Source organism: Oncorhynchus gorbuscha, linkage group LG02 (genome assembly GCF_021184085.1).
Source record: "Oncorhynchus gorbuscha isolate QuinsamMale2020 ecotype Even-year linkage group LG02, OgorEven_v1.0, whole genome shotgun sequence".
Taxonomy (NCBI): Eukaryota; Metazoa; Chordata; class Actinopteri; order Salmoniformes; family Salmonidae; genus Oncorhynchus; species Oncorhynchus gorbuscha.
This window is the reverse complement of record NC_060174.1, coordinates 1,801,855-1,826,052: the sequence shown is the minus strand read 5'-3', so window position 1 is coordinate 1,826,052 and position 24,198 is coordinate 1,801,855. Positions and strand designations below refer to the sequence as shown.

Below are 24,198 nucleotides of genomic sequence, written 5' to 3'. Positions count from 1 at the left end.
CTAGATACCTCAGTCAGTCAGTGGTCCTGTGACAGACTAGATAACTCAGTCAGTCAGTGGTCCTGTGACAGACTAGATACTTCAGTCAGTCAGTGGTCCTGTGATAGATTAGATACTCCTCTATGGGTCGTTCTGGACAGGTCTACAACAAAGTATTAATTTCTATTGTTCTCACTAACAGGTCTCTTACCTTTCTATTGTCCGCATTAACAGGTATCTTACCTTTCTATTGTCCACATTAACAGGTACCTTACCTTTCTATTGTCCACACTAACAGGTATCTTGTCCCCGTGTTCCTTCAGGTCATAAGTGATGGGGTCTCCAAACAGGTCAGTCTGTGAGATCTGAAAGGTGATCATCATGTCCTCCTCCACATCCCCCTCGTAGTCCAGCAGCTCCCTCAGACTCTGGTACTGAACCTGGCATGGGAGAGACCCCAGGCTGTCAGTCAGTATAAATGGGAGAGACCCCAGGCTGTCAGTCAGTATGAATGGGAGAGACCCCAGGCTGTCAGTCAGTATAAATGGGAGAGACCCCAGGCTGTCAGTCAGTATGAATGGGAGAGACCCCAGGCTGTCAGTCAGTATAAATGGGAGAGACCCCAGGCTGTCAGTCAGTATAAATGGGAGAGACCACCAATACGTATTTAACAGAGGGTTAAGAGCGCTATATTCATACATAGCTAACAGAGGGTTAAGAGCGCTATATTAATACGTAGCTAGAGGGTTAAGAGCTCTATATTAATACATAGCTAGAGGGATAAGAGCTCTATATTAATACGTAGCTAGAGGGTTAAGAGCGCTATATTCATACATAGCTAACAGAGGGTTAAGAGCGCTATATTCATACATAGCTAACAGAGGGTTAAGAGCGCTATATTAATACGTAGCTAGAGGGTTAAGAGCTCTATATTAATACATAGCTAACAGAGGGTTAAGAGCTCTATATTAATACATAGCTAACAGAGGGTTAAGAGCTCTATATTAATACATAGCTAACAGAGGGTTAAGAGCTCTATATTAATACATAGCTAGAGGGTTAAGAGCGCTATATTAATACGTAGCTAGAGGGTTAAGAGCGCTATATTAATACGTAGCTAGAGGGTTAAGAGCGCTATATTAATACGTAGCTAGAGGGTTAAGAGCGCTATATTAATACGTAGCTAGAGGGTTAAGAGCGCTATATTAATACGTAGCTAGAGGGTTAAGAGCGCTATATTAATACATAGCTAGAGGGATAAGAGCTCTATATTAATACGTAGCTAGAGGGTTAAGAGCTCTATATTAATACATAGCTAACAGAGGGTTAAGAGCGCTATATTAATACATAGCTAGAGGGTTAAGAGCGCTATATTAATACGTAGCTAGAGGGTTAAGAGCGCTATATTAATACGTAGCTAGAGGGTTAAGAGCGCTATATTAATACGCAGCTAGAGGGTTAAGAGCGCTATATTAATAGGTAGCTAACAGAGGGATAAGCCCGCTATATTAATAGGTAGCTAGAGGGTTAAGAGCGCTATATTAATAGGTAGCTAGAGGGTTAAGAGCGCTATATTAATAGGTAGCTAACAGAGGGTTAAGAGCGCTATATTAATACGTAGCTAGAGGGTTAAGAGCGCTATATTAATAGGTAGCTAACAGAGGGTTAAGAGCGCTATATTAATACGTAGCTAGAGGGTTAAGAGCGCTATATTAATAGGTAGCTAACAGAGGGTTAAGAGCGCTATATTAATACGTAGCTAGAGGGTTAAGAGCGCTATATTAATAGGTAGCTAACAGAGGGTTAAGAGCGCTATATTAATAGGTAGCTAACAGAGGGTTAAGAGCGCTATATTAATACGTAGCTAGAGGGTTAAGAGCGCTATATTAATACGTAGCTAGAGGGTTAAGAGCGCTATATTAATACGTAGGTAGAGGGTTAAGAGCCCTATATTAATACATAGCTAACAGGAATAATGCTATATTATGAAATTACAAGGTTTTTAATAAAAAATGTATTCACAGCTCTTGTAGTAGTTGTCTAACTACTACTTTTTAATTACATAGACCGATTAAAATTACATTTAAAAATAGTTCAGCATGCTACTTTTTAATTACATAGCATGTTCCAGTACCGGATGTGAGTCTGCCAGGTCCAGATAGGTGCCTAACTTCCCCATTAGTTTCCTGTAGACCACCATGGGAAAGTGAACATCCAGGATACAGTTGTTGTAGATGGCCAGGCCCAAGACGATGCCTATCAGGGTGAACTGGGCCTCGTTCTCCAGAGAGGGTGGGTTGAACCAGAACAGCTTGGTGGACTCGTCATATGTAAACATGCCTAGAGGAGGGAGGGAGCACTGGACATTAATACCAAGAAATCAGAGGGACAATTTGTTTGTGAATATTTCGTTCAAGTTTAAAACTTTGTCAAAATATTTTTATTTTTATAGAAATGTGTCTATGGCTAACATACAGTGCATTGGCCAAGTGTTCAGATCCCTTGAATTTTTCCACATTTTGTTTCGTTACAACAAGAATATGTTTTACGTCATCAATCGACAGACAATACCCCATAATGACAAGGCTAAAACAGGCTTTGGGAAATTTAGCAAAAATCTGAAATATCACATTTACATACATTTTCAGAGCCTTTACTTTTGTATTTATTATGGACTCCCATTAGATCCTGCCAAGGCAGCAGCTACTCTTCCTGGGGTTTATTATGGTTCCCCATTAGTTCCTGCCAAGGCAGCAGCTACTCTTCCTGGGGTTTATTAGGGACTCCCATTAGTTCCTGCCAAGGCAGCAGCTACTCTTCCTGGGGTTTATTATGGTTCCCCATTAGTTCCTGCCAAGGCAGCAGCTACTCTTCCTGGGGTTTATTATGGATCCCCATTAGTTCCTGCCAAGGCAGCAGCTACTCTTCCTGGGGTTTATTATGGACTCCCACTAGTTCCTACCAAGGCAGCAGCTACTCTTCCTGGGGTTTATTATGGATCCCCATTAGTTCCTGCCAAGGCAGCAGCTACTCTTCCTGGGGTTTATTATGGATCCCCATTAGTTCCTGCCAAGGCAGCAGCTACTCTTCCTGGGGTTTATTATGGATCCCCATTAGTTCTGTAGGTTCTGTAGCTCAGTTGGTAGAGCATGGCGCTTGTAACGCCAGGGTAGTGGGTTCAATCCCCGGGACCACCCATACATAGAATGTATGCACACATGATTGTAAGTCGCTTTGGATAAAAGCGTCTGCTAAATGGCATATATTATTATTATTATTATTATTAGTTCCTGCCAAGGCAGCAGCTACTCTTCCTGGGGAACTACAACAAAAAAAAATCTCTGAAACTGGAAACACTTATCTCCCTCACTAGCTTTCAGCACCAACTGTCAGAGCAGCTCAGATTACTGCACCTGTACATAGCCCACCTATAATTTAGCCCAAACAACTACCTCTTTCCCAACTGGATTTAATTCATTAATTTATTTTGCTCCTTTGTACCCAATTATTTTTATTTCTACTTTGCACATTCTTCCATTGCAAATCTACCATTCCAGTGTTTTACTTGCTATATTGTATTTACTTTGCCACCATGGCCTTTTTTTGCCTTTACCTCCCTTCTCACCTCATTTGCTCACATTGTATATAGACTTGTTTATACTGTATTATTGACTGTATGTTTGTTTTACTCCATGTGTAACTCTGTGTCGTTGTATCTGTCGAACTGCTTTGCTTTATCTTAGCCAGGTTGCAATTGTAAATGAGAACTTGTTCTCAACTAGCCTACCTGGTTAAATAAAGGTGTTCTCAACTAGCCTACCTGGTTAAATAAAGGTGTTCTCAACTAGCCTACCTGGTTAAATAAAGGTGTTCTCAACTAGCCTACCTGGTTAAATAAAGGTGTTCTCAACTAGCCTACCTGGTTAAATAAAGGTGTTCTCAACTAGCCTACCTGGTTAAATAAAGGTGTTCTCAACTAGCCTACCTGGTTAAATAAAGGTGTTCTCAACTAGCCTACCTGGTTAAATAAAGGTGTTCTCAACTAGCCTACCTGGTTAAATAAAGGTGTTCTCAACTAGCCTACCTGGTTAAATAAAGGTGTTCTCAACTAGCCTACCTGGTTAAATAAAGGTGTTCTCAACTAGCCTACCTGGTTAAATAAAGGTGTTCTCAACTAGCCTACCTGGTTAAATAAAGGTGTTCTCAACTAGCCTACCTGGTTAAATAAAGGTGTTCTCAACTTGACTACCTGGTTAAATAAAGGTGTTCTCAACTTGACTACCTGGTTAAATAAAGGTGTTCTCAACTAGCCTACCTGGTTAAATAAAGGTGATCTCAACTAGCCTACCTGGTTAAATAAAGGTGTTCTCAACTTGACTACCTGGTTAAATAAAGGTGAAATAAATAAATAAATAAAAAACATCCAAGGGTTCTGAATTAATTGCAATTTTCTTAAGTTCTTTGATGTGGCACCTGACTGAACAGTAGTCCAGGTGTGACAGAACTAGGGCCTGTAGGATCTGCCTTGTTGATAGTGATGTTAAGAAGATGGAGCAGCTCCTTATCATGGTCAGACTCGATACTATTGTATCAATACGTTTTGACCATGACAGTTTATAATTCAAGGAAATTCCAAGCAGTTTAGTCTCCTCAACTTGCTCAATTTCCACACACATTAATGACAAAATTTAGTTTAGGGTTTAGTTAACGATTTGTCCCAAACACTTTTAGTTTTTAAATATTTTATATATTTAGGACTAACTTATTCCTTGCCACTCAATCTGAAACAAACTGCAGCTCTTTGTTGAGTGTTGCAGTCATTTCAGTCACTGTAGTAGCTGACATGTATAGTGTTGCAGTCATTTCAGTCACTGTAGTAGCTGACATGTATAGTGTTGCAGTCATTTCAGTCGCTTGTAGTAGCTGACGTGTATAGTGTTGCAGTCATTTCAGTCGCTTGTAGTAGCTGACGTGTATAGTGTTGCAGTCATTTCAGTCACTGTAGTAGCTGACATGTATAGTGTTGCAGTCATTTCAGTCGCTTGTAGTAGCTGACGTGTATAGTGTTGCAGTCATTTCAGTCGCTGTAGTAGCTGACATGTATAGTGTTGCAGTCATTTCAGTCGCTTGTAGTAGCTGACGTGTATAGTGTTGCAGTCATTTCAGTGGCTTGTAGTAGCTGACGTGTATAGTGTTGCAGTCATTTCAGTCACTGTAGTAGCTGACATGTATAGTGTTGCAGTCATTTCAGTCGCTTGTAGTAGCTGACGTGTATAGTGTTGCAGTCATTTCAGTCGCTGTAGTAGCTGACATGTATAGTGTTGCAGTCATTTCAGTCACTTGTAGTAGCTGACGTGTATAGTGTTGAGTCATCTGAAAACATAGACACTCTGGCTTTCCTCTAAGTCAGTGGCAATTCTTTAGTTAAGTACTTTTTTAAAGCACCTTTGGCAGTGATTACAGCAGTGATTACAGCCTCGAGTCTTCTTGGGTATGACACTACAAGCTTGGCACACCTTTATTTGGGGAGTTTCTCACATTCTTCTCTGCAGATCCTTTCAAGCCCTGTCAGGTTGGATGGGGAGTGTTGCTGTACAGTGATTTTCAGGTCTCTCCAGAGATGTTCGATAGGGTTCAAGTACGGGCTCTGGCTGGGCCAATCAAGGACATTCAGAGACTAATTCCGAAGCTACTCCTGTGTTGTCTTGGCTGTGTGCTTAGGGTCATTGTCCTGTTGGAAGGTGAACCTTCGCGCTCAGGAGCAAACCTTCACCCCAGTCTGAGGTCCTGAGTGCTCTGGAGCAGGTTTTCATCAAGGATCTCTCTGTACTTTGCTCCGTTTATCTTTGCCTCGATCCTGACTAGTCTCCCAGTCCCTGCCTCTGAAAAACATCCCCACAACATGATGCTGTCACCACCATGCTTCACCGTAGGGATGGTGCCAGGTTTCCTCCAGACATGACGCTTGGCATTCAGGCCAAAGATTTTAATCTCGGTTTCTTGTTTCTCATGGTCAGAGTCCTTTAGGTGCCTTTTTACAAACTCCAAGCAGGCTGTCGTGTGCTTGTTACTGAGGTGTGGCTTCCGTCTAGCCACTCTACCATGAAGGCCTGATTGGTAGAGTGCTGCAGACATGGTTGTCCTTCTAGAAGGTTCTCCCATCTCCAAAGAGGAACTCCGGAGCTCTGTCAGAATGACCATCGGGTTCTTGGTCACCTCTTCTCCCCTGATTGCTTAGTTTGGTGGTGCGGCCAGCTCTAGGAAGAGTCTTAGTGGTTCCAAACATCTTCCATTTAAGAATGATGGAGGCCACTGTGTTCTTGGGGACCTTCAATGCTGCAGAAATTGTTTGTTACCCTTCCCCAGATCTGTGCCTCTTGTCTCTGAGCTCTCCAGACAATTCCTTCGACCTCATGGCTTGGCTTTTGTTCTGACAACTGTTGGACTTCACATAAACAAGTGTGAGCCTTTCCAAATCATGTCCAATCAATTTAATTTACCACAGATGGACTCCAATCAAGTTGGAAAAACATCTCAAGGATGATCAATGGAGTTCAATTGAGTTTAATAGCAAAGGGTCTGAATACTGTAAGGTATATGTTTTTTATATTTTATACATTAGCAAAAACGACTAAACTTGTTTTCGTATTGTCATTATATGCAGATTGATGAAGATTAAATTTTTTAGTTTTTATTTATTTTTAACTTTATCCATTTTAGAATAAGGCTGTAATATAACAAAATGTGGAAAAACAGAAGGGGTCTTGAAACATTTCTACATACAGTGCATTAGGACAGTGTCTTTGGATTGCATTAAAACACCCTAGAGATGTTTTATGAAGTTTTATGAATGTTTGATTTATTTCTGTTTTTGGATCTGCAATTTCACTGGATGTTGACGCTAGGTTAAATAGCTTGAAAAATTCCAGAAAATGATGTCATGGCGTTAGACGCTTCTGATAGGCTAATTGACATCATTTGAGTCAATTGGAGGTGTACCTGTGGATGTATTTCAAGGCCTCCCTTCAAACACAGTGCCTCTTTGCTTGACATCACGGGAAAATCAAAAGAAATCAGCCAAGTCCTCAGAAAATAAATTGTGGACTCCCACAAGTCTGGTTCATCCTTGGAAGCAATTTGTGTCTTGATTCAACCACAGATACAGTTAAATTCCAAGCAGAACATCTCACCAATATCAGGGTTGAACATCTCCTCCAGGACGAGCTGGAAGAACTCTTTAGAGACCCCTCCCTCGTCAACGCCCTGCTCTCCTTCAAACTCTACAAACAGCTGCTTCCTCAGGTCCGCAGGGTTCTCCATGGCGATCATCTCCAACTGTAGGACGCAGACCATTAGGTTAGGAGAGGGACAGACAAACAGAGGAACCCTTCCCATTCACCTTAGCACTAGCCTGGTCTTGGTCGACCGAGAGTCGTCTGTTCTTTCCACCAATCGATTGGTAGAAATGTTAAAACGTGTATTTTTCCATATATAGACACATCCAATGTGTTTCAAATCAATGATATGCACTGAGCTTGTCTGAGAAAATAATTAAGACACAGATGACTAGAGGGAGTTGACATGGCCGCTCTGCTCCTAAGCAACTCTGAAGTATTATTTTGGTTTTTGTTATTTCTTACATTAGCCCAGAATGTTCTTTGCGTATTTACATACGGACGGAAATCCCTCACCTGCATTTCAAACATAAATATTACTTATCTGAATTAGATCCTTTGTTCGTACCCCCATGAACTTATCCCAGAGGCTACTCCAAGATGCCACTGAGACGAGGTATTCGGAGTGGACTTCTAGTCCGAGTCAGGAGGCGTACACGCCATCCACCGCGTCTGAGTATATTACTGGTGAATGTTCAGTCCCTGGACAATAGAGTAGACGAGCTCAGGGCGAGGACCTCCTTCCAGAGAGACATGACCTCGAGTACCTGAAATGCCGACCATATTACCAGCCATATCGCAGTATATTCCCCCTCAAGCCGATACCACGACGGCCCTCAAGGTTCTACACTAGACTTTGCGCAACTGGAAACCACATAACCCGAGGAAACATTTATTGTAGCTAGGGAAATTAACAAAGTAAAACTGAGGAAAACGCTACGGAAGTTCTACAAACACATTGGCTATAGTACTTGAACTTCAAAAACTACCATTGTTACTCTCCCTTCCGGGTGGCTACAAGGCCCTCCCCCTTCCTCCTTTCGGCAAATCAGATGACGACTCCATTCTGCTACTCCCTTCCTATAGGCAGAAACTCAAAACAGGAATCATCCGTGCTAAGAACTGTTCAACGTTGGTCTGACCAATCGGAATCCATGCTTCAAGATAGTTTTGATCACGCGGACTGGGATACGTTCCGGGTTGCCTCTGAGAATAACTTTGATGAACACTGACAAGGTGACGGAGTTCATCGGTAAGTGCACAGGGAATGTCGTTCCCACTGTGACCATTAAAACCATAACCAGAAACCATGGATAGATGGCAGCAAAAGTGAAAGCGCAAACCACCGCATTTAACCATGGCTCTGTGAATGGGAATATGGTTGAAAACAAACAGTGCAGTTATGCTCTTCGGAAGGCAAATCAAGCAGGCAAAACGTCCGTACAGAGACAAAGCGGAGTCGCAAATTGACGACTCAAAGACACCAGACGTATGTGGCAGGGGACTTCAGACAATCATGAATTACAAAGGAAAGCCACATGTCGAACTCCGACGTCTTGCTCCCGGACAAGCTAAACACCTTCTTTGCTCGATTTGAGGATAACACAGTGACATCGACGGAGCTCAAGAGGACTGTGGGCTCTCGTTCTCTGTGGCGAAGATGAGTAAGACATTGAAGCGTGTTAACCCTCGCAAGGCTGCCGGCCCAGATGGCATCCATGTCCTCAGAACAGACCAGTGTTGACGGCCATATCCCAGCCCCCACTTGCTTCAAGATGTCCACCATTGTTCCTGTTCCCAAGAAAGCTAAGGTAACTGAGCTAAACGACTACCGCCCCGTAGCACTCACTTCTGTCATCATGAAGTGCTTTGAGAGACTAGTCAATGATCATATCACCTCCACCCTACCGGTCACCCTAGACCCACTTCAATTTGCTTACCGCCCCAATAGGTCCACAGACGATGCAATCGCCATCAATGTTTAATTTTACATTTAAGAATGGAGGCCACTGTGTTCTTGGAGACATTCAATGCTGCAGAAATGTTTAGCTACACAGCAAAGGGTCTGAATACTTCATGTATTTTAATTTTTTAAATAAAAATGTACAAAAAAAACTCTAAAAACCTGTTTTCGCTTTGTCATTATTGGGTAGTGTGTGTGTAGATATGATTTTATTTAATCCATTTTAGAATAAGGCTGTACTGTAACAAAACGTTGCAAAGGTCAAAGGGTCCGAATACTTTCCGAATGTCCTGTATGTGATGTAACAGTATAGCTTCTGTCCCTCTCCTCACCCCTACCTGGGCTCAAACCAGGGCCCCTCTGCACACAACAACAACAACTGCTTCCCACGAAGCATCGTTACCCATCACTCCACAAGAGCCGTGGCCCTTTGCCGAGCAAGGGAAACCACTACTTCAAGGTCTCAGAGAGAGTGACGTCACCGATTGAAACGCTATTAGCGCGCACCACCGTTAACTAGCTAGCCATTTCACACAATCACCCCCCTTTAACCTCCTCCTTTTCCTCAGCAACCAGTGATCTGGGTCACACACTGGTTAGAGACACACTTACTCATTCCAGGGTTTTTCTTTATTTTCTACACTGTAGAATAATAGTGAAGACATCACAAGAGTGTGCAAAGCTGTCAAGGCAAAGGGTACTTTGAAGAATCTCAAATATAAAAAAGAAAAGGTATGTGAACCCTTTGGATTCACCGGGATTTTCTGCATAAATTGGTCATAACATTTGATCTGTACTTCATCTAAGTCGCAGCAATACACAAAAAGTATTGTATTTTTCTTGCTATATTGAATACATCATTAAATTCACAGTGTATGTTGGAAAAAGTATGTGAACCTGTACGCTAATGACTTCTCCAAAAGCTAATTGGAAGTCAGGAGTCCGCTAACCTGGAGTCCAATCAATGAGACCAGATTGGAGATGTTGGTTATAGCTGGTACTATATGTGTGTGTGTGTTGTTTGTGACTCACCCTGACGAGGGCGTCGTCGATGATGTGGTCTCGTCGTACTTTGAGCCTGAGGTATGGGTTGAGCTGCTGTCCTTGTACCAGGCTGTAGAGCGCTGTGATCCTCCTCTCGCTGTACATGCTGATGCGGTTGTCATAGTACAGTCCCAGGCTCTTGGTGCAGGCGTTGAGGATGAAGGGACAGCTCTGGAAGGAGAACTTACTCTCCGAGTCCACCTTGAAGAAGGTGAAGTCCTTGTCCATCTCTAGAACATCGTTCAGAGGCTCGTTGACAAACTCCTCGAAGGGAATGAGGGGTCGTCTGCAGTCCAGGGTCCTGACGCCCAGCTCCTTTTCATTTGACAATTTAAAAACAATTCAACCACACGTGGACACAATCCATTCCAAATCACTGTGGACAACAAAGTACTTAAATCACTGTGGATTACAAAGTATTTAAATCACTGTGGATAACAAAGTATTTAAATCATTGAGGATAACGCAAAAAAAGTATTTACAGGGTATTTGGAAAGTATTCAGACCCCTTGACTTTTTCCATATTTTGCTCCAGCTTTATTATAAAACTGATGTTATTTTTTTAATTGTCCCTCATCAATATACACACACCACACCCCATAATGACATCACAATAGCCCATAATGACATCACAATAACCCATAATGACATCACAATAACCCATAATGACAAAGTGAACAGGTTTTTAGAAATGTTGGCAATTTATTAACACAAAAACAGATGCCTTATTTATATAAGTATTCAGACCCTTTGCTATTAAACTTCAAATTGAGCTCAGGTGCATCCTGTTTCCATTGATCATCTTAATCATCTTAAGATGTTTCTAAAACTTGGAGTCCACCTGTGGTCAATTCCATTGATTGGACATGATTTGGAAAGGCACACACCGGTCTATATAAGGTAGCACAGTTCACAGTGCATGTCAGAGCACAAACCAAGCCATGAGGTTGAAGGAAATGTCCGTAAGAGCTCATAGACAGGATTGTGTCAAGGCACAGATCTGGGGAAGGGAACCAAAAAAGATCTGTAGCATTGAAGGTCCCCAAGAACACAGTAGCCTCCATCATTCTTAAATGGAAGAAGTTTGGAACCACAAAGACTCTTCCTAGAGCTGGCCGCTCGGCCAAACTGAGCAATCAGGTGAGAAGTGCCTTGGTCTGGGAGGTGACCAAGAACGCGATGGTCACTCTGACAGAGCTCCAGAATTCCTCTGTGGGAGATGGTTGTCCTTCTGGAAGTCTCTCACATCTCTACAGTACTCCGCCAATCAGGCCTTTATGGTAGAGTGGTCAGACGGAAGCCACTCCTCAGTAAAAGGCATATGACAGTCCGCTTGGAATTTGCCAAAAGGCACCTAAAGAATCTCAGACCATGACGAACAAGATTCTTTGGTCTGATGAAACCAATATATTTGGTCTGATGAAACCATTATTGAACTCTTTGGCCTGAATGCCAAGCGTCACGTCTGGAGGAAACCTGGCACCATCCCTACGGCGAACCATGGTGGTGGAAGGATCATGTTGTGGGGATGTTTTTCAGCAGCAGGAACTGGGAGACTAGTCAGGATCGAAGCAAAGATGAACAGAGATCCTTGATGAAAACTTGCTCCAGAGCGCTCAGGACCTCAGACTGGGGAGAAGGTTCACCTTTCAACAGGACAACAACCCTAAGCACACAGCCAAGACAACGCAGGAGTGGTTTCGGGACAAGTCTCTGAATGTCTTTGAGTGGCCCAGCCAGAGGCCGGACTTGAATTTGATCGAATATCTCCGGAGAAACTTGAAAATAGCTGTGCAGCGACGATCCCCATCCAACCTGAGAGCTTGAGAGGATCTGCAGAGAAGAATGGGAGAAACTCCCCAAATACAGGTGTGCCAAGATTGTACCGTCATACCCAAGAAGACTAGAGGATTTAATCGCTGCCAAAGGTCTGAATACTTATGCAAATGTGATTAAGCTTTTGCTTTGTCATTATGGGGTATTGTATGTAGATTGAGGGGGGAAAACAATTTAATCGATTTTAGAATAAGGCTGTAACATAACGTGGAAATAGTCAAGAGATCTGAATACTTTGACTGCAAATTATTATAACAAATAAAAAGTAAACTCTTTCAAATAAGTTTAATTTCCATTGTGGTGGTCTCTCCTCACCTTCTCCAGAGGATCGACCCGGGGACCGTTCTTGTTCCTCCTCTCCTCCCCCAAGAGCTCCTGCAGGGTGAGCTCGCTGGACGGGGGCTCCTCCTCCTGATTGAATTTGCACTTTAAAAAAAAACATTCTCCCACTACCATAACAATACTTGACCGCCAAATTGAAACGTTCCTTACAGAACCATGAAAGAGAACACTGAGGATTATGGGTAAATTATTAGACCAAAAGGTGGACATGACTGTACATCTGACAAGAATGAATCCAAACATTACATTGTTGATTTGATGTGCATTTTACATTTCCTGTACTTTGACTGAATTTGTTGATAACGAAATCTGAAAATACTCCTGATAGTTACAGTAACATGATAAGAATATTAATTTAGCTTTTGGAGATAAGTACAAGATAAGAAAACTATTACAATGGTTTCAGTGAGAGGACTAACTGGTGTCTCCGTGTGGGGCCACACCTCTCCAGACTGTGGGTTTCAGTGAGAGGACTAACTGGTGTCTCCAAGTGGCCCCACATCTCTCCAAACTGTGGGTTTCAGTGAGAAGACTAACTGGTGTCTCCAAGTGGCCCCACACCTCTCCAAACTGTGGGTTTCAGTGAGAGGACTAACTGGTGTCTCCAAGTGGCCCCACATCTCTCCAAACTGTGGGTTTCAGTGAGAAGACTAACTGGTGTCTCCAAGTGGCCCCACACCTCTCCAAACTGTGGGTTTCAGTGAGGGGACTAACTGGTGTCTCCAAGTGGCCCCACATCTCTCCAAACTGTGGGTTTCAGTGAGAAGACTAACTGGTGTCTCCAAGTGGCCCCACATCTCTCCAAACTGTGGGTTTCAGTGAGAAGATTAACTGGTGTCTCCAAGTGGCCCCACACCTCTCCAAACTGTGGGTTTGAGTGAGAGGACTAACTGGTGTCTCCAAGTGGCCCCTACACCTCTCCAGACTGTGGGTTTCAGTGAGCAGACAAGCTGGTGTCTCCAAGTGGCCCCTACACCTCTCCAAACTGTGGGTTTCAGTGAGAGGACTAACTGGTGTCTCCATGTGGCCCCACATCTCTCCAAACTGTGCAGATCGTAAGTAATTTCAATGCATTATGACAAGGAAAGGTGCTTTTTTGACCTCATAGATTTGCCATTGAGGAACTGAAGCCAGCAAACTTGTAGTTTCTTGTTAGGAACGGCCCACCATCACACAATGACTTGTTTACGCAATCCGAAAACATTCCATTATAAATCACAATCTGGGTCAGGTGGGCATCATTTGGAAGCATATTCTACTGCCAAAATGGCTAGCTAAGTTATAAAATACGATCTTAAGCCCTTTACGGACAGGATACATTTTACTGGGGGAGCTCAGGTAATGTAATTATGTGCACAAGCAAAAACCACCACATCTGTCATTTTAGTCCCATCCGAATCTGCCATGTCACTCATTTTTACTTGTCAAGAAGGTTATTAATCCCAGCCCTAAAAACCTACTGTTTTCTGGGAAACTCCCAGGTCCTCTGATATTACTAACCTGTGTGAATCGTCATCCCTGTGTTTTCAGGGAGTTTAAAACAGGTTCTGCACCCAGTTTGGGTCAGAACATGGGACTAGAGTGATGCTTAAAAGTGGTTTGCACGTAGCGTACAGATGAATGATCTGTGTCGTCACATTTTTCATAAAAGACGGAAGTAGATGATATTATATCAATAGGTCACTGAGACTTTCTGAACTGAAGGTCATTAGAACACTATTAGTTAACAGTAATAGTTAACACTATTACTGTTCCTAGACATGTGAACTGAAGGTCATTACGTCCGGGGGTATCATTGGATGGGGCCACAGTGTCTCCTGACCCCTCCAGTATTTATGCTGCAGTAGTTTATGTGTCGGGGGGCTAGGGTCAGTTTGTTATATCTGGAGTACTTCTCCTGTCTTATCCGGTGTCCTGTGTGAATTTAAGTATGCTCTCTCTAATTCTCTCTTTCGGAGGACCTGAGCCCTAGGACCATGCCTCAGGACTACCTGGCCTGATGACTCCTTGCTGTCCCCAGTCCACCTGGCCGTGCTGCTGCTCCAGTTTCAACTGTTCTACCTGCAGCTATGGAACCCTGACCTGTTCACCGGACATGCTACCTGTCCCAGACCTATTATTTGACCATGCTGGTCATTTATGAACATTTGAACATCTTGGCCATGTTCTGTTATAATCTCCACCCGGCACAGCCAGAAGAGGACTGGCCACCCCTCATAGCCTGGTTCCTCTCTAGGTTTCTTCCTAGGTTTTGGCCTTTCTAGGGAGTTTTTCCTAGCCAACGTGCTTCAACACCTGCATTGCACAGACTAGTGTCCTGTCCAGGGTTAAGGCCCTGTGATAGACTAGTGTCCTGTCCAGGGTTAAGGCCCTGAGACTATATGACCTCAAAGCTATATTTATTATAACCCTCAAGGTATCATCTGTCAACACATCCTCCCCTCTCTATTTACAGCATCCTCAACATCTCATCTTTCAACACATCCTCCTCTCTTGATTAACAACATCTACCTCACTCAGACAACAAATGTGAAAAAGTTGCCCAATTCATGGGAGGGACGGCGGCAACTTCTTGTCGCGTGCTGTGCTCAGATTTATAACGGTTATCAGTCAAGACAAAATATGCCGTTTTCAATCCATATTGAAGTGGAAAAGGCAACCTAAACAGTTAAAGTAAGTCACAACGTCTCTTCATAGACAAATACGGTTCTAGTTGATAATGAGTTTATTAGATAATCACAATCAGTAGGCTGCTCCAGCTGGACAACATGTCTTACCTCTTCGTTGTGGCCCGTATCGAGGTCACCTCCCAGCACGTTGGCGTAGAACACCAGCTTCAAACGGAATCAAACATGATTCAAATCACTTTACAGTAAAACAATAATTTACAACTACAATATGTAGAAAAATATATGTTCCTGGCAGGTCGTTCCATAGCTGTGGGGATCTGATAAAGGATTCTACTTTTGCTTCTACACCTTAGATACCCCTCGACCTTTTCCACTTTGTGTTTACAGCCTTAATTTAAAATGGATTACATTGTTGTTGTTTTTCTTCTTCTCACCAATCTACACCCCAAAATGACAAATTGAAAACATGTTTTTAGAAATATCTTAATTGACATAAATATTCACACCTCTGAGTCAATACATGTTAGTATCACCTTTGGCAGTGCTTATAGCTGTGAGTCTTTCTGGGTACGTCTAAGAGTTTTCAACATCTGGATTGAACAACATTTGCAGATTATTCTTATAAAAATTCTTCAAGATCTGTTAAATTGGTTGTTGATCCTTGCTAGAAAACCACTGTTTTACGGTTGTAACACCAGGTATTGTTCTAGACCAGCTCCTTGGCTGTAACACCAGGTATTGTTATAGACCATCTCCTTGGTTGTAACACCAGGTATTGTTCTAGACCAGCTCCTTGGTTGTAACACCAGGTATTGTTCTAGACCAGCTCCTTGGCTGTAACACCAGGTATTGTTATAGACCAGCTCCTTGGTTGTAACACCAGGTATTGTTCTAGACCAGCTCCTTGGTTGTAACACCAGGTATTGTTATAGACCAGCTCCTTGGTTGTAACACCAGGTATTGTTATAGACCAGCTCCTTGGTTGTAACACCAGGTATTGTTCTAGACCAGCTCCTTGGTTGTAACACCAGGTATTGTTCTAGACCAGCTCCTTGGTTGTAACACCAGGTATTGTTCTAGACCAGCTCCTTGGTTGTAACACCAGGTATTGTTATAGACCAGCTCCTTGGTTGTTGGTTATAACACCAGGCATTGTTCTAGACCAGCTCCTTGGCTGTAACACCAGGTATTGTTATAGACCATCTCCTTGGTTGTAACACCAGGTATTGTTCTAGACCAGCTCCTTGGTTGTAACACCAGGTATTGTTCTAGACCAGCTCCTTGGCTGTAACACCAGGTATTGTTATAGACCATCTCCTTGGTTGTTGGTTATAACACCAGGCATTGTTCTAGACCAGCTCCTTGGCTGTAACACCAGGTATTGTTATAGACCATCTCCTTGGTTGTAACACCAGGTATTGTTCTAGACCAGCTCCTTGGTTGTAACACCAGGTATTGTTATAGACCAGCTCCTTGGTTATAACACCAGGTATTGTTATAGACCAGCTCCTTGGTTGTAACACCAGGTATTGTTCTAGACCAGCTCCTTGGTTGTAACACCAGGTATTGTTATAGACCAGCTCCTTGGTTATAACACCAGGTATTGTTCTAGACCAGCTCCTTGGTTGTAACACCAGGTATTGTTCTAGACCAGCTCCTTGGTTGTAACACCAGGTATTGTTCTAGACCAGCTCCTTGGTTGTTGGTTGTAACACCAGGTATTGTTATAGACCAGCTCCTTGGTTGTAACACCAGGTATTGTTATAGACCAGCTCCTTGGTTGTAACACCAGGTATTGTTCTAGACCAGCTCCTTAGTTGTAACACCAGGTATTGTTCTAGACCAGCTCCTTGGTTGTAACACCAGGTATTGTTATAGACCAGCTCCTTGGTTGTAACACCAGGTATTGTTCTAGACCAGCTCCTTGGTTGTTGGTTATAACACCAGGTATTGTTCTAGACCAGCTCCTTGGCTGTTGGTTATAACACTAGGTATTGTTCTAGACCAGCTCCTTGGTTGTTGGTTATAACACCAGGTATTGTTCTAGACCAGCTCCTTGGCTGTTGGTTATAACACTAGGTATTGTTCTAGACCAGCTCCTTGGTTGTTGGTTATAACACCAGGTATTGTTCTAGACCATCTCCTTGGTTGTTGGTTATAACACTAGGTATTGTTATAGACCAGCTCCTTGGTTGTTGGTTGTAACACCAGGTATTGTTATAGACCAGCTCCTTGGTTATAACACCAGGTATTGTTATAGACCATCTCCTTGGTTGTAACACCAGGTATTGTTCTAGACCAGCTCCTTGGTTGTAACACCAGGTATTGTTATAGACCAGCTCCTTGGTTATAACACCAGGTATTGTTCTAGACCAGCTCCTTGGTTGTAACACCAGGTATTGTTCTAGACCAGCTCCTTGGTTGTAACACCAGGTATTGTTATAGACCAGCTCCTTGGTTATAACACCAGGTATTGTTCTAGACCAGCTCCTTGGTTGTAACACCAGGTATTGTTCTAGACCAGCTCCTTGGTTGTAACACCAGGTATTGTTCTAGACCAGCTCCTTGGTTGTTGGTTGTAACACCAGGTATTGTTATAGACCAGCTCCTTGGTTGTAACACCAGGTATTGTTATAGACCAGCTCCTTGGTTGTAACACCAGGTATTGTTCTAGACCAGCTCCTTGGTTGTAACACCAGGTATTGTTCTAGACCAGCTCCTTGGTTGTAACACCAGGTATTGTTATAGACCATCTCCTTGGTTATAACACCAGGTATTGTTCTAGACCAGCTCCTTGGTTGTAACACCAGGTATTGTTATAGACCAGCTCCTTGGTTGTAACACCAGGTATTGTTCTAGACCAGCTCCTTGGTTGTTGGTTATAACACCAGGTATTGTTCTAGACCAGCTCCTTGGCTGTTGGTTATAACACCAGGTATTGTTCTAGACCAGCTCCTTGGTTGTTGGTTATAACACTAGGTATTGTTATAGACCAGCTCCTTGGTTGTTGGTTATAACACCAGGTATTGTTATAGACCAGCTCCTTGGTTATAACACCAGGTATTGTTCTAGACCAGCTCCTTGGTTGTAACACCAGGTATTGTTCTAGACCAGCTCCTTGGTTGTAACACCAGGTATTGTTATAGACCAGCTCCTTGGTTGTAACACCAGGTATTGTTCTAGACCAGCTCCTTGGTTGTTGGTTATAACACCAGGTATTGTTCTAGACCAGCTCCTTGGCTGTTGGTTATAACACTAGGTATTGTTCTAGACCAGCTCCTTGGTTGTTGGTTATAACACCAGGTATTGTTCTAGACCAGCTCCTTGGCTGTTGGTTATAACACTAGGTATTGTTCTAGACCAGCTCCTTGGTTGTTGGTTATAACACCAGGTATTGTTCTAGACCATCTCCTTGGTTGTTGGTTATAACACTAGGTATTGTTATAGACCAGCTCCTTGGTTGTTGGTTGTAACACCAGGTATTGTTATAGACCAGCTCCTTGGTTATAACACCAGGTATTGTTATAGACCATCTCCTTGGTTGTAACACCAGGTATTGTTCTAGACCAGCTCCTTGGTTGTAACACCAGGTATTGTTATAGACCAGCTCCTTGGTTATAACACCAGGTATTGTTATAGACCAGCTCCTTGGTTGTAACACCAGGTATTGTTCTAGACCAGCTCCTTGGTTGTAACACCAGGTATTGTTATAGACCAGCTCCTTGGTTATAACACCAGGTATTGTTCTAGACCAGCTCCTTGGTTGTAACACCAGGTATTGTTCTAGACCAGCTCCTTGGTTGTAACACCAGGTATTGTTCTAGACCAGCTCCTTGGTTGTTGGTTGTAACACCAGGTATTGTTATAGACCAGCTCCTTGGTTGTAACACCAGGTATTGTTATAGACCAGCTCCTTGGTTGTAACACCAGGTATTGTTCTAGACCAGCTCCTTGGTTGTAACACCAGGTATTGTTCTAGACCAGCTCCTTGGTTGTAACACCAGGTATTGTTATAGACCATCTCCTTGGTTATAACACCAGGTATTGTTCTAGACCAGCTCCTTGGTTGTAACACCAGGTATTGTTATAGACCAGCTCCTTGGTTGTAACACCAGGTATTGTTCTAGACCAGCTCCTTGGTTGTTGGTTATAACACCAGGTATTGTTCTAGACCAGCTCCTTGGCTGTTGGTTATAACACCAGGTATTGTTCTAGACCAGCTCCTTGGTTGTTGGTTATAACACTAGGTATTGTTATAGACCAGCTCCTTGGTTGTTGGTTATAACACCAGGTATTGTTATAGACCAGCTCCTTGGTTATAACACCAGGTATTGTTCTAGACCAGCTCCTTGGTTGTAACACCAGGTATTGTTCTAGACCAGCTCCTTGGTTGTAACACCAGGTATTGTTATAGACCAGCTCCTTGGTTGTAACACCAGGTATTGTTCTAGACCAGCTCCTTGGTTGTTGGTTATAACACCAGGTATTGTTCTAGACCAGCTCCTTGGCTGTTGGTTATAACACTAGGTATTGTTCTAGACCAGCTCCTTGGTTGTTGGTTATAACACCAGGTATTGTTCTAGACCAGCTCCTTGGCTGTTGGTTATAACACTAGGTATTGTTCTAGACCAGCTCCTTGGTTGTTGGTTATAACACCAGGTATTGTTCTAGACCATCTCCTTGGTTGTTGGTTATAACACTAGGTATTGTTATAGACCAGCTCCTTGGTTGTTGGTTGTAACACCAGGTATTGTTATAGACCAGCTCCTTGGTTATAACACCAGGTATTGTTATAGACCATCTCCTTGGTTGTAACACCAGGTATTGTTCTAGACCAGCTCCTTGGTTGTAACACCAGGTATTGTTATAGACCAGCTCCTTGGTTATAACACCAGGTATTGTTATAGACCAGCTCCTTGGTTGTAACACCAGGTATTGTTCTAGACCAGCTCCTTGGTTGTAACACCAGGTATTGTTATAGACCAGCTCCTTGGTTATAACACCAGGTATTGTTCTAGACCAGCTCCTTGGTTGTAACACCAGGTATTGTTCTAGACCAGCTCCTTGGTTGTAACACCAGGTATTGTTCTAGACCAGCTCCTTGGTTGTTGGTTGTAACACCAGGTATTGTTATAGACCAGCTCCTTGGTTGTAACACCAGGTATTGTTATAGACCAGCTCCTTGGTTGTAACACCAGGTATTGTTCTAGACCAGCTCCTTGGTTGTAACACCAGGTATTGTTCTAGACCAGCTCCTTGGTTGTAACACCAGGTATTGTTATAGACCATCTCCTTGGTTATAACACCAGGTATTGTTCTAGACCAGCTCCTTGGTTGTAACACCAGGTATTGTTATAGACCAGCTCCTTGGTTGTAACACCAGGTATTGTTCTAGACCAGCTCCTTGGTTGTTGGTTATAACACCAGGTATTGTTCTAGACCAGCTCCTTGGCTGTTGGTTATAACACCAGGTATTGTTCTAGACCAGCTCCTTGGTTGTTGGTTATAACACTAGGTATTGTTATAGACCAGCTCCTTGGTTGTTGGTTATAACACCAGGTATTGTTATAGACCAGCTCCTTGGTTATAACACCAGGTATTGTTCTAGACCAGCTCCTTGGTTGTAACACCAGGTATTGTTCTAGACCAGCTCCTTGGTTGTAACACCAGGTATTGTTCTAGACCAGCTCCTTAGTTGTAACACCAGGTATTGTTCTAGACCAGCTCCTTGGTTGTAACACCAGGTATTGTTATAGACCAGCTCCTTGGTTGTAACACCAGGTATTGTTCTAGACCAGCTCCTTGGTTGTTGGTTATAACACCAGGTATTGTTCTAGACCAGCTCCTTGGCTGTTGGTTATAACACTAGGTATTGTTCTAGACCAGCTCCTTGGTTGTTGGTTATAACACCAGGTATTGTTCTAGACCATCTCCTTGGTTGTTGGTTATAACACTAGGTATTGTTATAGACCAGCTCCTTGGTTGTTGGTTATAACACCAGGTATTGTTATAGACCAGCTCCTTGGTTATAACACCAGGTATTGTTATAGACCAGCTCCTTGGTTGTTGGTTATAACACTAGGTATTGTTATAGACCAGCTCCTTGGTTGTAACACCAGGTATTGTTCTAGACCAGCTCCTTGGTTGTATAGAACGAGCACGTCTGTCAGATAAGAGGGAGCAAGGCTGTGAACTGCAGTGCTTTTAAAAGTAAAATGTGATTGTCTCACCCAAGCTACCTTAAGACGAATGTAAGGTTGCTCTGTATGAGCGAGTCTGATAAATGACTAACATGTCAAATCAATAAGAGCCATACCTTCAGACACTTGGTTGCCGCCACAACGCCCTCGTCGTCGTTTACCAGACAGTCGCTGACGTATTCGTTGCTGATCACCTTAATAATAATAATAATAATAATAACAACACATTTTATTAGTATAACAACATTTCACAGTACTTTTTCCACCTGCTGTATCTTGTGCTGTTTATTTTGAGATAGAACTATTCATTACAGAGGAATCAACGCTCTAGGTAGGACAGAAAAACAAATGTACATCAAACATTGAATGTAAAAATGACTGCTGGAAGTAACTGCGTACTCTGTACAATTCAGTCCGGTCGACTGCGAGCATGAATGAAATAAAAGGCTTAACATCAGGTAAAGAATGTAACGTTACCGTGTAGGTGATGAGCTGCTGAAAGGTCTCCATCATGCGTCTGATGTGCTCTACACTGTACTGAGACCACAGGCGCGTCAGCTTGGCCAGGGCAGGCAGAGGGAGTTTACTCATACACTTACAGAACAGAGGCATGGCCAACTCCAGGTACTCTGGGCTGTGGAGGCTGCTGTTCTCCAGCACGATGATGAAGATGTTCAGGTAGTCTGGGTTGGTGTCGTACACGTCTAGATAGGTTAGATCCAGCTCTACGTTGGGAGTTAGGTAGACCAGGGCGTTGAGGAAGGCCGATTCCATCTTCTCGTTGGAGAGGAGTCTGTCGTACACTCTCCTCACAGCTTCTATGTCCACTGAGACCTCCACAGGACCCAGTGTGTTCTCCGTCGATCCCGTCGCTCCCTCCATGGACACAGAGGCCTCCGATTCCTGCTCCATGGCGGTGGTTCTCTCCTTGTCGTCCTCGTCCTTGTCCTCATCTTTGGCCTGGTGGGTCTTACGCTGCTCCTTGGTGTTGGGGTGCTGCTCCTTGGTGTTGGGGTGCTGCTCCTTGGTGTTGGGGTGCTGCTCCTTGGTGTTGGGGTGCTGCTCCTTGGTGTTGGGGTGCTGCTCCTTGGTGTTGGGGTGCTGCTCCTGGTCTTTCCTGAAGCTCTGCACCAGCCCGTCAGCGTTGGAGAAGATCCTCCCGATGACTCGGATCAGAGGAGAGTAGTCCTTCTTCCCCTCACAGATACTCAGGATCTCATACACCTTCTCCTCGGTCAGGTAACGCACCTCTGGACACAGATATAACAGAGAAAAATAGTGAGCAATCATTTTAATCTCTCAAAAATGAATGGACTATTGAATAGCATGAATGGAGAAAAGGTTTGTGTCTGCGTCCCTACATACCGCAGCACCACCTTCCCTACATAGTGCAGTACTTTTGACCAGAGCCCTATACAGGGCTTTTGACCAGAGCCCTATACAGGGCTTTCGGAAAGTATTCAGACCCCTTGACTTACAGTGCCTTGCGAAAGTATTCGGCCCCCTTGAACTTTGCGACCTTTTGCCACATTTCAGGCTTCAAACATAAAGATAAAAAACTGTATTTTTTTGTGAAGAATCAACAACAAGTGGGACACAATCATGAAGTGGAATGACATTTATTGGATATTTCAAACTTTAACAAATCAAAAACTGAAAAATTGGGCGTGCAAAATTATTCAGCCCCCTTAAGTTAATACTTTGTCAACTTTTGCTGCGATTACAGCTTTAAGTCGCTTGGGGTATGTCTCGATCAGTTTTGCACATCGAGAGACTGACATTTTTTCCCATTCCTCCTTGCAAAACAGCTCGAGCTCAGTGAGGTTGGATGGAGAGCATTTGTGAACAGCAGTTCTCAGTTCTTTCCACAGATTCTCGATTGGATTCAGGTCTGGACTTTGACTTGGCCTTTCTAACACCTGGATATGTTTATTTTTGAACCATTCCATTGTAGATTTTGCTTTATGTTTTGGATCATTGTCTTGTTGGAAGACAAATCTCTGTCCCAGTCTCAGGTCTTTTGCAGACTCCATCAGGTTCTCTTCCAGAATGGTCCTGTATTTGGCTCCATCCATCTTCCCATCAATTTTAACCATCTTCCCTGTCCCTGCTGAAGAAAAGCATGCCCAAACCATGATGCTGCCACCATGTTTGACAGTGGGGATGGTGTGTTCAGGGTGATTAGCTGTGTTGCTTTTACGCCAAACATAACGTTTTGCATTGTTGCCAAAAAGTTCAATTTTGGTTTCATCTGACCAGAGCACCTTCTTCCACATGTTTGGTGTGTCTCCCAGGTGACTTGTGGCAAACTTTAAACAACACTTTTTATGGATATCTTTAAGAAATGGCTTTCTTCTTGCCACTCTTCCATAAAGGCCAGATTTGTGCAATATACGACTGATTGTTGTCCTATGGACAGAGTCTCCCACCTCAGCTGTAGATCTCTGCAGTTCATCCAGAGTGATCATGGGCCTCTTGGCTGCATCTCTGATCAGTCTTCTCCTTGTATGAGCTGAAAGTTTAGAGGGACGGCCAGGTCTTGGTAGATTTGCAGTGGTCTGATACTTCTTACATTTCAATATTATCGCTTGCACAGTGCTCCTTGGGATGTTTAAAGCTTGGGAAATCTTTTTGTATCCAAATCCGGCTTTAAACTTCTTCACAGCAGTATCTCGGACCTGCCTGGTGTGTTCCTTGTTCTTCATGATGCTCTCTGCGCTTTTAACGGACCTCTGAGACTATTACAGTGCAGGTGCATTTATACGGATACTTGATTACACACAGGTGGATTGTATTTATCATCATTAGTCATTTAGGTCAACATTGGAACATTCAGAGATCCTCACTGAACTTCTGGAGAGAGTTTGCTGCACTGAAAGTAAAGGGGCTGAATAATTTTGCCCGCCCAATTTTTCAGTTTTTTATTTTTGACTTTCGCAAGGCAAAGTAATCCACTTTGTTACGTTACAGCCTTATTCTAAAACTGATTGTTTTTTTCCCACCTCAATCTACACACAATACCACATAAT

At 43.2% G+C, this 24,198-nt stretch overlaps 1 protein-coding gene across 1 annotated transcript in view; it reads right to left on the bottom strand.

The window, feature by feature from the left end:
- LOC123995957 (ubiquitin-protein ligase E3A-like) overlaps positions 1-22,214 on the bottom strand; it is a 26,118-nt gene extending 3,904 nt beyond the window's left edge. The window contains 8 exon segments of the mRNA XM_046299607.1: positions 255-419; positions 2,114-2,319; positions 7,170-7,314; positions 10,150-10,476; positions 12,313-12,408; positions 15,117-15,173; positions 21,286-21,363; positions 21,647-22,214. Of these exon segments, the coding sequence (XP_046155563.1) occupies positions 255-419; positions 2,114-2,319; positions 7,170-7,314; positions 10,150-10,476; positions 12,313-12,408; positions 15,117-15,173; positions 21,286-21,363; positions 21,647-22,081 (1,509 nt within the window). The 5' untranslated portion in view covers positions 22,082-22,214.
- Between the last annotated feature and the right edge of the window lie 1,984 nt (positions 22,215-24,198).